Source organism: Patella vulgata, chromosome 1 (genome assembly GCF_932274485.2).
Source record: "Patella vulgata chromosome 1, xgPatVulg1.2, whole genome shotgun sequence".
NCBI classification, from domain to species: domain Eukaryota; kingdom Metazoa; phylum Mollusca; class Gastropoda; family Patellidae; genus Patella; species Patella vulgata.
In genome coordinates, this window is record NC_065879.2 from 83,001,830 (window position 1) to 83,016,188 (window position 14,359).

General features: G+C 37.2%; 1 protein-coding gene across 1 annotated transcript; it reads right to left on the reverse strand.

The window, feature by feature from the left end:
• Nucleotides 1–3,054: 3,054 nt before the first annotated feature.
• On the reverse strand, nt 3,055–13,535 carry LOC126808582 (translation initiation factor eIF-2B subunit delta). The gene is made up of 10 exons (XM_050533413.2): nt 13,376–13,535; nt 11,540–11,704; nt 10,899–11,147; nt 8,678–8,726; nt 7,723–7,918; nt 7,100–7,214; nt 6,029–6,105; nt 5,689–5,791; nt 4,811–4,938; nt 3,055–3,160 (listed from the first exon to the last, which is right to left on the reverse strand). Exons 2-10 carry the CDS (start codon nt 11,702–11,704, stop codon nt 3,055–3,057), a joined length of 1,188 nt encoding a protein of 395 aa, XP_050389370.1. The 5' UTR covers nt 13,376–13,535.
• Between the last annotated feature and the right edge of the window lie 824 nt (nt 13,536–14,359).

The following is a 14,359-nucleotide window of genomic DNA, read 5'->3' on the forward strand; positions in this document are numbered from 1 at the left end:
TATTTGGAATCCCTAATGACACAACTATATAGAGTATACCATAAATGAGAGTTTAAGTTTCACTAGTTTGTGTATGTTTAACACGTAGGACCACAGGTACAGAGGTACAAGGTATCATATCAAACTCTGTAATAACAGCTGTAATAAGTTCCGGTGGTGTCACATCGTACACCAGGTTGAGTAGTGTCAGAGAATTATAGTCCTTCCAATCTGTTAAAACTGGCGCTTTATTTCCAATTTTTACTAAATCATTTGGATCACCTTAAAAAAAATTCACAAAAATTAAATAAATGTCAGTTATTAATAAGAAATGGATGTTTTATTCTAAAGTCACTTATCATTCATTCTTGGTATCCCCAGACGCCTCATTCCGTTCTACTCCACTATACCCTGGGATATTCACTTATTCAAATTATCTGCCCTTGATCATAGATCGTACACACCAGTCTTAGCCTCACTGCTTACGTTCACAACAATAAGGCGGCTATATTGTTGCACCTGGATAAGAGTTACTTCCCTTTGCCAGCTTCCTTTGTATTAAACAATATCTTTGATTGGTCAATAAAAATAGCCCAGTCATCAAGGGCAGATAATTTGGATATGTGTCTACCCCATGGATGAACCCAGGGGTTAGTGGAATGGATCGGAATGAGACCACTGGGGATACTGAGGATGCAGAACAGTAAGATATTATATACAAATTATACCCAATTTCATTTCCAACTGAATATAAGACAGGTGATATTTTAGTTTTGTTGTCGTAATGGAATGTTGAAGAATCAAATTAAATGTATTTTAGTGTAGATTCAGGTGTGAAAAATTAGATATTGTCAAAAATAATGTAAATGATGATGAAATGTTAATCCTATAAGAAATAAATTTGTAATTTATCAAGTGCTATAATTGGATTAAAGATACATTATGGGAGATTAGATAAAGAGCTGGCAGTTCTCACTATAATAGTTAAAAAATAGATAATGTAAAGGGAATTTGCTGAAAATTTCAGTCAAATTGATCCATTCTGAACCAAGATTTTAGCGATTGAATTTGCGGCCTAGCCTCGGTCATCATTACTAAAGTCGGTAGGATAAAAATCATAGTCTCGATTATCCATTTCATGATTAAATTATGAATGGAAGTCGAACAGGAAATCGGCACCTAATCCAACAAACATCACTGGCTAGCGATGCCATCGAGAGTTGATTATGGTCTGGATAAGTAAATTAATGTCTAATTAATAATTTATAGAACATTTCAGGCCTAAAGAAAGGCCTGCAATAGGCAGATTTAGCTCTTGCATAATGTATGTTTAAATACATAAAATAGGTATATGTTTCGGCATTGATTATTGGAATAAAAAAGATATGACAACTTACCAAGTTCATTAAATACAAATGAATCTGTTTGGACCCGTTCACAGAATTTATATGTTTCACAACAGACTAGAGTTGGTACATTGTAAGCCTTGGCTATTAGAGCTATCATAGAGCTTCCAACACGAGACATAACACAACCATTAGCCAATAAGGCATGGGATCCCAAAAATACTTTGGTAGCCTGGAAGAGAAGTTACATGTATTTAAAGATACATTCCCATAAAGTATGTCAATTTTGGTATATATGGACAGAGAAAGAGAGAGAGAGAGAGTTAGTTTAACGTCCACTCAACACAAACCAGGTCATTTCGGGACTAACACATCGTTCAATTTTATTTCAATAATTCACTTGCGCGTAGGGGTCTTAAGCAGCGGGAGGAAGCTGCTGGATCCTGAGAAAACCCCAAGGTTGGACAGGCGACCCTACTTTTTTCATGTACAAGCGGGGAATCGAAACCATGCTACTTGACTCAACTCCCAAGCAGTGGAAGGAAACCGGAGGACATTAAAAACCTCATGAGATTGGGTAGACGACCCTACTACTTGTCACGTACAAGCTTGGATCAAAACTATGTCATTTGACTCAATGACAGACCTTATGATCTAAAGCATGTGTGTTAAGACCTTCATTAGATATTCTTATAGTAATGCAAATGTTTCTTAGAAATGTCCAGCCTAGTTTTCCATTGGACCGGATAGGGTAAAAAAAACAACCTGTTGTCCTGTGAAACCAGTGGCAGACAGTTGGAGAGCGAAATAAAACTAGGCTGTAGTGCCACTGCCTAGGCAAGATTCCCCTCATATTAGCCAGGTTATTGTAGAAAAGAAGGAAATGAAATGAAATTAAATGGAGTTTAACATCCAACTGTTCTGCTCCGAACTGGGCTAATGAAGACGGACATACGCCATACAGTGTGCCTACGGCCTACTCTTATATCGAATTCCAACTGTCAAGGGGTCTTTTATGTGCACGCCGGAAAATCTGGAGGAACTTTCTCAGCCAACGCAGGGATCGAACACCCAACCTCCAGCGTTTTACCCACCATGTCCCCCCATGTAGAACAGACGGAGTTCAATTCCCATTTCATTTTGTTTGACTTACTTCTTGCATAACGTAAGATGCTGCATTAATAAGAACATAGGTACATTTAATACCTTCTTTAACTAATCTTCTTAACATTTCTTTACCTAAAATATATATAAACATAAAATATCATAGGCTCTTTATCAAACTGTGTTGCCGTGGTTACTCAGTGAGTAAGACACTGGCACGCTATCCAGGAGGTCTCGGCTTTGCTGCAGGGTTGACCGGTTAAGTTCCTCTGGATTTTTAGGCATGGTTTTCCCCCTTGTCAGTGGTGCAAGATGTAGTGAGTGTTTAGTCATTCAGATGGGACAAAAAAATGAGATTCTGTATACACATTGATGTGTCCGTAGTTGGTAGTTTCAACATCAGTAATTGGTCTATCGGAAGAAATCGGTATCGATCATTACTCAGCCATTTTGCTGATTTTGGATTTGCCGATTGTGAAGAATTAAATCATTAATTTGCATGACACTCAGTACGATTATTTTAGTTGCTGTGCGTGTGAATATTTAGACGTAATACACGACTCTTGTTGAGGCCGTAAAAGAAAAGCACGATTCCAGCTCAATTACTAAATAACAATAAACCAATTTAATAAAATCTACCTTCTAGTTTTGGTCGACCATCGACAACTATAACACGAAATCTCTTTCCTTGTTTATAAGCATCTAATAAAACATGACGTATCAACGAGGAACTGAAATAAACAATGTATTTCATCATATTGATATAACATACATCTACTGTTGCCAGGCAACAAAAATATTAGCAGTCACCTGTAAAGTAAAATGAAATGAAATAGGGTTTAACGTTCTACTGTTCTGCACCGACTGGGCTAATGAAGATGAGCATATGCCATACAGTGTGCTGTTAGGGAAATTTTGCCCGGACAGCGGCACTACAGCCTATGCTTATATAAAATTCTTACTGTCAAAGAGTTCTTTCGACATTTTCGTCCCATTTGAATGACGACACATTGTCCCTTTTCAGACCCTCCACCCTGCACCATTGACAAGGGGAAACCACTCCAGACAATCCTGATGAAATTTCTCATTCAACACAGGGATCGAACACAGGACCTCCAGCTTAGTGAGCCAATGTTGTACTCACTGAGTCACAGTTATGAGAGAGAGAGAGAGAGAAACGGGGTTTAATGTCCACTCGACACAAACTAGGTCATTTCGGGACTAACATATGGTTCAATTTTATTTCAATAATTTGCTTGCGCATGGTGGTCTTTAGAAGTGGGAGGAAATCGGAGGACCCAGAGAAAACCAACGAAGTTGGACAGGCGACCCTACTCCTTGTCACGTACAACCAGGGATTCGAAACCACCCCAGTTGACTCAATGACAGACCGTATGATACAGCGCGCGCGTGCTAACCACTCGGCCATCCAACCCCTCTGACCCAATGACAGACTATCTCTAACGCGAATGCGTTCAATTACTCGCACCCACTCCAACCTCCTGTTGAACATGAACTGAACATACAGTAGTGCTGGGTATTGCCACTGCAGTCATGATACGATTCATATTGCGATTCAGGTGCCACAATGCGATTCGTATCACGATTCAAAACCAGGTCAATATTTACCAACAAAACAACAGGATAAATGAATAATTGATATTTTATTGGAGTCGCAAGTTGCAAATTGTCCAGGGCTTGAAATGTTCGTTTGGTTACATGTGTACCTATGGATAATGTGGAACATGGATAAATGAAGAATGACAGGTTAGTTACTGGAGTGACAAAAAAAAATTAAAAAGATTCAGTCTTGCGATTAAATACGCGTATTATGAGAAAGTGAATCGTGATACAGCGATTCAACGTTATATATCGTGCCAGCACTATTGCTAGATTCCTACAGTCGTGCGATGCTTTGCGATAGCATTATCCCTATTGAGTCCACTATCTGGTACGTGCAGATAGAGAGAGAGAGAGAGAAATGAGGTTTAACGTCCACTCAACGCAAACTAGGTCATTTCGGGACTAACATATGGTTTAATTTTATTTCAATAATTCGCTTGCGCGTAGGGGTCTTTAGCAGTGGGAGGAAACCGGAGGACCTGGAGAAAACCCACAAGTTTGGACAGGCAACCCTACTCCTGGTCACGTACAACCAGGGATTCGAAACCACGCCAGTTGACTCAATGCTAACCATTCGGCCATCCAACCCCCCACGTGCAGATAAGTTCGGATCAACACGATTGCTACAATTGACCTTAATATATGATTAGACCCGATAGGATCACCACAATTACTCCACGACTCAAACCATGATTCAAATCGTAGCGCAAATTGTGATAGTAGGAATCTAGTATAACATACAGTCAAATGTAACTTACCAAGCATAAACCATAATAACATCGCCATCTGCGATTTTTTTACAAGCATACGTCGATATAGCATCTGCTGGAACCGTGATTCTCTCATGGATAAACGTATCAATACATTCACATAAACTCTGTTTCGCCTGAAATACAAGTGAAATGGGGATTAATGTCTTATTTTTGGGGGAAATGAAATGAAATAGAATTTAACGTCCTACCGTTCTGCTCCATCTGGGCTAATGTATACAGTGTACTATGAGGGAAATTTGGCTCGGACAGCATTGCTAGGGCATACTTTTATATAGAATTCCAACTGTCACCTTTTTTTTTATGTGCATGCCAATGTATACACAGGACCTCGGTTTTTTATCCCATCCGAAGGACTAGACATTGTCCCTTGCTACACCCTATGTCCTGCACCACAGACAAGGGGGAACCATGTCGGAAAATTAAATGAACTTTCTGGGTCAACACAGTATCTCCAGGTTAGCGAGCCAGCGTCTTACTCACTGAGCCACTGTGGCTTCCATATCTTTCTGGGCTAGTGATATCTTGATATCAATGGTACATTTGATACCTTCCAAAGGATTAGACGGTCAGACTCTCTGTTAATTAGGATCTCTGTTAATTTCTAGGCCAACATGGTCAGTGAGCATGTATTTCTGTATGAAAGAAACCGGCTTGAAATGAATAATATGCTTATAACTGCCATCAAGTAAACTGTAATCACAGTGGGTTTTTTTACTCACCTTAGAATCCCTAAGTTCATGAGGTGTATGATTTACCTTAGAACAACTAAGTTCATGAGATACATTGCTCACCTTAGAATAACTAAGTTCATAAGGTGTATGACTCACCTTAGAATCACTAAGTTCATGAGATTTATGACTTACCTTAGAATCACTAAGTTCATGAGGTGTATGTGTTATATGCCATTTTAAATATTTAATGGCATTTCCCATACTGACAGACAGAGGGCGGCATTGTATTAAAAAACTGAAACATAAACATTTCTTAGTTAAAATAAAACGGGAATTCTTTTTTGGGTTGAAAATTAATAATCCTTGAAAAAATTAGACAAAAGTAATATTTATTATCTTGATTTTCGAAACTGCCCAAAACTACTGCTCTTTAGAATGCTCAACCTGCGACCTCCAGACTAGTGAGCCAGTGTCTTACCCACTTAGCCACCTTGGCACCCTAAATTAATATAAAGAATGACAAGATACTCACCTTATATATGGTTTTATTTTACTATCTAAATCTCTACACAGTTCTTTTTGAGGTGGAGTTATGTAGTCTGTTATAACCTGAATTTAATACATGAATATTAATTTTATTCACAGGTTAACAAAAGAAAAAAAGAAAAAAAGAGTGAAAGAAAGACAGAGAAAAAGAGAGTGAGGGAAATGAAATGAAACTGGGCTAATGAGACAGGCATACGCCATACAGTGTGCTATGAAGGAAATTTTGCCCGGGCAGCGACGCTACGGCCTACTCTTATATCGAATTCATTTTATTCACAGGTTAACAAAAGAAAAAAAGAGTGAGAGAAAGACAGAGAAAAAGAGAGTGAGGAAAATGAAATGAAATGGGGTTTAAGGACCTACTATTCTGATCCTAAACTGGGCTAATGAGACAGGCATACGCCATACAGTGTGCTATGAAGGAAATTTTGCCAGGGCAACGACGCTACGGCCTACTCTTATATCGAATTCCAACTACCAAGGGATCTTTTATGTGCACGCCAATTTGTACACACGATTGGTTTTTCGTCCCATCCGTACGACTAGACAGCTGTCCTTGTCAGGCCCTCCGTCCTGCATCACTGACAAGGGGAAACCACGCCGGAAAATCTGGATGAACTTTCTCGGCCAATGCAGGGATCGAACACCCGACCTCCAGGCTAGCGAGCCAGCGTCTTACCCACTTAACCATGTGATCCCCGAGAGTGAGAGAGATATTTGGTAAAGTGCATGTGTCGGGGAATTTGTGCGCTATAAAAATATACAACAATAATAATAATAATATATTATAATAATTATACAAATTTGAAAACAATCTGTTAAATACTACAGCCTTTCTCATGTTCACAAGGTTTTTGGCCAAGGGGGGGGGGATAACTCTTAAAGTAGAAAGTCAAGGTACATTGAATATCGATAGTATTTTTCCTCAGATAACCACAATGCTTCACACCAAATTTGAAAAAAACACGTCAGAAACTGTAGCCTCTATCACATTCACAAGGGGGATAACTCTGAAACGGGAAGAATTTACAGGTATATAAAAAATCAATTTGTTTACCTTTTTAAAAGCAGCTAACAATGCGACACATCTGGCATTAGATCCTACTATCAAACCTTCAGCATACTGTAAACCTAGTTTAATAATGGCTGGATGTATACCACTACTTGTAAATCTACATAAAAAATATATAATAATAATAATGGCTGGATATATAAACTACTTGTAACTCTATATATAGAGAGAGAAATGGGGTTTAATGTCCACTCGACACAAACTAGGTCATTTCGGGACTAACATGTGGTTTAATTTTATTTCAATAATTCACTTGCACGTAGGGGTCTTTAGCAGTGGGAGGAAATCAGAGGATCTGGAGTAAACCCAAGAGGTTGGACAGGCCTCCCTACTCCTTGTCACATACAATCGAGGATTCGAAACCACGGCAGTCGACTCAATGCCTTATGATAAAGCGTGCACGTGCTAACCATTCGGCCATCCAACCCCCCTATAAATATATATAATCAAACCTTCAAGATACTGCAACCCTAGTTTAATAATGTAAATCTACATAAAATATATAACAATAATGGATACATATGTACACAGGACTGACAAATGTACACAGGACTGACATATGTACACAGGACTGCAGTTTTTTGCCCCATCCACACAACTATACACACCTGTTAATTTGTGTAAAGGAAACTTCACGCTGATATTGCTGGAGATGATTAAATAATTTTATTTTACGCTGTACGGAGGTTCTCTGTGGTACTTGCTGTTTCTCTAATTTTTTTGCAACTTTTTTTTGTGTATCTGGTAAATCAGCCTTGACATGATCCGGTACTCTCTTTGACTCCTGGGGTTTGTCTTTCTTCACTATATATAAAAAAAGGTTGAAATATAATAGTGTTTCAAACAAGTAGTCGCCATGCAAGATACGTCCACATTTTGGAAGAGATGGACAGAGAACAAGCTAAATCAATTAGAAGGAGAGTTATTGTGTCCTAAAAAGTGTGACCGACAGACAGACAGATGGACAGACGAACCCATTTTAATAGTCCCCTGCTTTCTTCGAAAGGCAATTTTTGTACAATAAGGGTCCATAATCCTGGATGTTATGGTCTGACATGCGTCAATATAAAAAGGAACTGAGATCTTTGGGATATATACATACATTATAAGTTTCATTAAAATCTGATGAAAAATTGTGACCTTTTTTTGATGTCCATAGCCTTATTATAACATGCTTTGACACTATTTGCGTAAAGGGGAGCGGCCATTTTGACAGGAAATTTCGGTCCAATTTTCACGAAATTCGAACTCAACTGTAATTACAGTGAAATGGTGGATATATTATAAGGCGCATGCCTTAGACCATTTGCCTGACCAATCTCCTCGGTTAGAATGGACAGAACTGACCACATAAGCCTTCTGGGCCCTTATTCACGAAAACTTAAACTAAGTTACAACCGAAATTTTTAGAAATACTGCAACTTCATTGGATATATGCAAATTGATTTTACTGGTCAGCCAATCGAATTGCAGTATTTCTTAAAATTTTGATTGTATCTTAGTTTAAGTTTTCGTGAATAAAGGCCCAGGCTGTTTGTACAAAGACTTAATTAACTATCTTACCTGGTTGTTGCCCTGGTTTCTGTTGAGCTTTAGCAGCTCTCTGGGCTTCCTGAAAGCAATAGACAAATAAACAAACAATACTTTTAGGCTGTAACCATTCGAAATATTTACCATTAAGCTTATAATATTTAAAGATACATTCCCGCGTACGAACTAGGTGGTTTAATGGTATATATGGACTAAAAGATAGGTTGCCAGGCAACGAAACATACGCCCACAGCAGCTAAATCGTCCGGGCAGTCAACAAGTGTTGTCGCATATTTTTACTTCTTTCAGTAATGAAACATTTATAATACACTAAAATCTGATTAAGAGTAACAACTCATGAAGTAATTATCAGAAAATCATTAGAATTTTTTTAGTTTTATAAAGTTCTGCCCCATGCTAACGTTTAGTATACAAAACTTTTAATATCTTGGATTTAGCTGTTCAAGTCATAAAAATTCATTGAAAATCAATATTCTTGTTCGTCTCAAGCTCTTAAACTCTGTGTATCAATCTGAAGTCAACTCTGGCAGTAATTATCGGACATCGCTGAAAACCAATAGGCTTCTTCGTCTCATGACCTTAAACACTGTGTATAAATTTAAAGTCAATCGGATATTAACTTTGGCCTTTAGAGCGTCCACAAGATTTTTTGAAGTGATCAAGGGCCATAACTCTGGCAGTAATTATCGTAAATCGCTGAAAATCAATAGGCGTCTTCGTCTCATGACCTTAAACACTGTGTATAAATCTAAAGTCAATCGGATATTAACTTTAGCCTCTAGAGCGTCCGCAAGATTTTTTGAAGTGATCAAGGGCCATAACTCTGGCAAAAATTATCGGAAATCGCTGAAAATCAATAGGCTTTTTCGTGTCATGGCCTTAAACACTGTATATAAATTTAAAGTCAATCGGATATTAACTGTAGCCTCTAGAGCGTCCACAAGCAATTGTGGACGCCGGACGGACGGTCGGACGGGGGCGACGACAATATACAACCACATTTCAATGTGGGCGTATAAAAACATATTCAAACTAATTAATTTGTCATAATTTTGCTTCAAATCCTTCTCAAACATTGTAATTTCGAAGGAATGCCCTGCTATAAAAATTTGATCAAAACAGGTCATGTTTACGTCACGTGACTTACTTCTCTTGGAAGTCAGAGGAGAGCTCATTGCATACATAAGACAATGTTGTCTTTAATTGCTTACTATTTATTACAAATATCGAATCCTAATTAAATTCTCGGATTATCCACTATCCGCGTCTTTTTCCATCATTTTTATCTCAGAAAGTGTTGTACATCTAACTCTTCATAGAGTTTATCAACTTGTACATCAAGCGCTCAATGTTCACGTGTGAACTTTGACATCTCACGTGCAGAAATTCCTAATCGTCGGGCTGTCGATTAGGGGAACCCTTACATTTTTGTCCTGTATACGCTCCATGAGTGTTTTTCAGGGAATCCAGTAATTTTTCTAGTAAGATTGGATATCTCTACTTTCCATATATACCAAAATTGCCATACTTTTATTGGAAATAACCACCCGATAAATACTTTTATGGGAACCCATCTTTAACATTAAGTTTAAAATTAGTTTGAATATAAATGGGAAGATAACTCTAGCAATTCAATTTTAGGCCAGCCTTGACTATTATTACCACCATTGTTATGAAAATAAACAATGTCTTGATTATCCATTGTTATGGATACATTTCATCCAGCACAACACATATTTAAATCTATTGAAAATCTAGACTTTACGATGGCATCAAGAGTTGATTATGGTCTTGGTAAGTTAATTAATGTCTAATTAATAATTTATATAAAATTTAAGGCATAAAGAAAGACCTGGCCCTAAGTTCACAAATCATTCTCAGACTTCAGTTAAGAATTTACTCAACTTTCATTGTTTCAATCACTGTTTATGAGAAATATCTTTGATCCAGAAACACAAAAATTTGCACATAGTTTCTTATTGATGTATTTGATACATTAAAACAAAAGGTTTATAAAGGGCTATATTGTATTTACCATAAGGCAAACAATTTTGAGTAAATTCTTAACTTAAGTCTGAGAGTGCTTTGTGAATTTGGGGCCTGGAATAGGCTTATTTAGCTCTTGAATAATGCATGTTAAACTTTTATTAGAACCTGTTTCTCGCATGTGTCGAACCCTTTAACGTGCTCATGAATATACTACTCTGCTCGTTTCTAACATCATATTCCTCACCTGAACTGCTCGTCTTTCAGCTTTCAACTGAGCCTTAGATTTTGGTTGACCATCGGTTGTTTCTGTTGATGATCCAGGAACGTCAACAGAAGATGATTTTTGATTGATCTTCGTCTGCTGAATTTCATTTTTGTTTGTCTTCTGAATTTCTTCTTTGCTGTGTTTTTTTTTCATTTCTTTAGGATTTTCCATTTGAGTACCGGGTGTATCTTTCTTTACATCACTTTGTTTAATTTTAGAATCTGGTCGCTTAAAGATACATTATGGAGGATTTAGATAAAAAGCTAGCCATTCTTGCTATAATGGCTCGAAAATAGGTAATGTAAAATGAATAATTTGAAAATTTGATTCAAATTACTCTATTGCGAGCCAAGATATTAGCCTTTGAAGGTTTGGCAAGATGTGTGCAATAATTTCAACCGCTGTACTGGTTGTTCGAGACTAAGTCTCCCTCCTCCATTTTTAGCTTAAATCAAAATATGGCTGAACTGTTCTAATCTATTTTATATTGGAGAAATCCAATGCTATCGAGAGTTGATTATGGCCTGCTTAAGTTAATTAATGTCTAATTAATAATTTCAGGCCTAAAGTAAGACCTGCAATCGGCAGATTTAGCTCTTGCATAATAATGTATGTTTAACCTTTGTCTCTTGTTGTACAGCTGCGCCACCTGGACTGTGTGACTTCACTGAATCCTGGCCTCGTGGTGATTTACTTTTTGATTTCTGCTTTTTTTTACCTTCATTGGGTGTTTTGATATTATCAGGAACTGCACCTTTTTTATCTTTACTTTGACAGTCTGCCATCTTAAATAAGTAAGTTTTACATTGTAAAATCATTACAGTACCATATTGTCAGATATTAGAAGGTAAGGATTCCAAAATAGCCCTAGAACAGATATGGGGAAGAGCGGTATTTTCATATTGCAGCTATATAGGGATGGATAGGAAATGTCAGTGGACATTGTATGATCAGAGACAGTTCCTAAAGGAACATGTTTTGAAACTGCTCAGCAATTAGTAAACTGGACGTACAACATGTAACAAAGTGTCATGCCCTATTATTCTTCTTCTGTTGGTGTTTAAGGTCCGCTTCCACTGATGGTGATATTGCAGACAAGTTGTCTTATTTTATTATGCTTTGCGCATGCACTGGGGTCATTCCTTTGGGAGGAAACCCATATGAGGTTAAAAAAGGCCGGCACCCCAATCTCCAAGCCACACCAGATCACACCATGTATCGAAACCACAATCACAAGCCAATGGTGACTGACAGTAGACCACTAGGCCATCCCAACCCCACCACCCACATGCCATTTGCCATTGGTAAATTGTCACTCTGGTTCTATACTAGCTGTGTAGGCCTACCATAACTAGGGTGCCCCGTGGTCGAAACTTTTCCCTACTAAAAGTTGTACTCGACACGTTGAATGTGCACGCTTCAGTGACATAACTCTAATTGATTTCAGACGAGTCTCAGGCTCTCTTTGTGTCTATAAATAGCCACAGCACGTGAAATTCTCAACACATGTAATAACTATTACCGACGTAAAAAATCTATTGTTGACGATTCTGAATAGCAGTAATATTTAGCTTTTTGGTTATTACATCAGCTTTAGAAATAACGCTCGTATTATTTTTTTAAATTGCTTTATCATTAACTAGACCATTAGGAGTGGCATCTTTTGGTTTAGTACAAATAATATCTCTGAATAACGCGGGTTGGACAGGAAAATGATACTAGCAGTAGTTTCATTTTACTTTTACAAGGTTCTTAAAACAATTGTTGTGTCGCCCACTGGGCGTTATTTCTAAATTCAATTTCTTGTTCTAGCTTTCTGTCATGTTTCGTAAAAAAGTAGTCTTGATTATCCCGGCCTGTCAATCAGACGGAGAATGGTCGGTAGACTGGTTAAGTGAGACTAATTTCAAACAAGGGCATGTAACCTATTTTTTGCTCAAAAGTGTCTGGATGTCATGGACGACACTCTGAACCATTTTTCAGTGTATTATTTATAGATGGTTAAATGATCATATCTTATTAAGTACAACATGACCATTTATTTAGTGACTATAATTGTGCGAAACTGATTTAAGGCTTAGTATATATATAAGTATTGTGGTGTAATTGTCGAGATATTTGGAGATATTTATTTATGGTGGGGCAGCCTACCATAACGAAATAATTAGTTTAGTACAGCTGGTGTTGTTCACTAAGGTATTGAAAGTGTCAAATATGGACCTTATAATGCATGTATTATAAAGGTCCATGATATAATATAGTGTGTTATCATTTTTAGTAATTTTTTAACTTTTCATTGACGGGAATCAAGCGATGGAATTTCGAATGGGAGAAATTTATGGATATTTTTCATATCTTATTGGCTCAGTCTAGAGTTCCTTTGCTTTAACAAGTTTTATACCGGGTTAGCGGGTAGTAAAAAAAGGGGTCACAAATGAAAATAAATTAAAGTCTACCCTTGTTTGATGCGATATAGAGTCTAGTACAAATTACAGCTGTTATCCATACTTCGCAAATCTTTCTAATGAAAATTAATATTAGTCCAGGTGATAGGACAATTTCATCAGATTTTTCATTTCACGCTTTTAACAGGAAACAGGGGAATCCCAGCAGTGACGTATTGGGAATGTCGATCACTGAGCTATAAATAGTTACCGGAATAGATAGAAACAGACCGAATCACAGCAGGAACTGACCGAAACAAGATGAAAATATATGTTGACGGTTTCAGGTCTCAAGATCAATATATGGGCATTGTTTTAGATACACATTTCTTTTCTAAGTCATTTTTTATAACTGATAACATGAACTTATATAAAAATAGTTTGAAATTACATGTATTCATATGCTCCCTACATTCACACGTCTTATTAAAGATACATTATGGGAGATAAGATAAAGAGATGGCAGTTCTCGCTATAATAGTTAAAACTAGATAGTGTAAAGGTAATTTGCTGAAAATTTCAGTCAAATTGATCCACTATGAGCCGAGAAAGAAGCGGGTGAAATTTTTGCATAGTCTCGGTCATCATTACTAAAATCATTAATATAAACAGCATAGTCTCGATTATCCACTTTTTCTGATTTAATTATCAGTGGCCGTTAGCGGCATATAGGAATCTAATCCAGCCAACATCGAAGGCTAGCCTTGACATCGAGAGTTTATTATGGTCTGGATAAGTTAATTAATGTCTAATTGATAATTCAGATAACATTTCAGGCCTAAAGAAAGACTTGTAATAAGCAGATTTTGCTCTTGCATAATGCATGTTTAAACTAATTAAAGGGTAGGGGTGTGAATGCAGCCAGAGTCCCCCAAATTAGTTTTAAAAATAATTTTGTACAATAAATAAATAAAACATATCAAATGTTACGGCCAAGTTTAATAAGTCGGGCATAAAACTTTTGAGGCTATGGTAACTAGGGAACCAGGGTAAATG

Bases quoted from the DNA above. Each gene is read 5' to 3' on its own strand.
- LOC126808582 (XM_050533413.2), bottom strand. From the start codon at position 11,704: ATGGCAGACTGTCAAAGTAAAGATAAAAAAGGTGCAGTTCCTGATAAT. The intron at 8,727-10,898 runs GTGAGGAATATG...TATTGCTTTCAG, and splicing joins CTGAAAGACGAGCAGTTCAG to GAAGCCCAGAGAGCTGCTAA. The intron at 3,161-4,810 runs GTAAGTTACATT...TGTTTATTTCAG, and splicing joins GTTATTATGGTTTATGCTTG to TTCCTCGTTGATACGTCATG.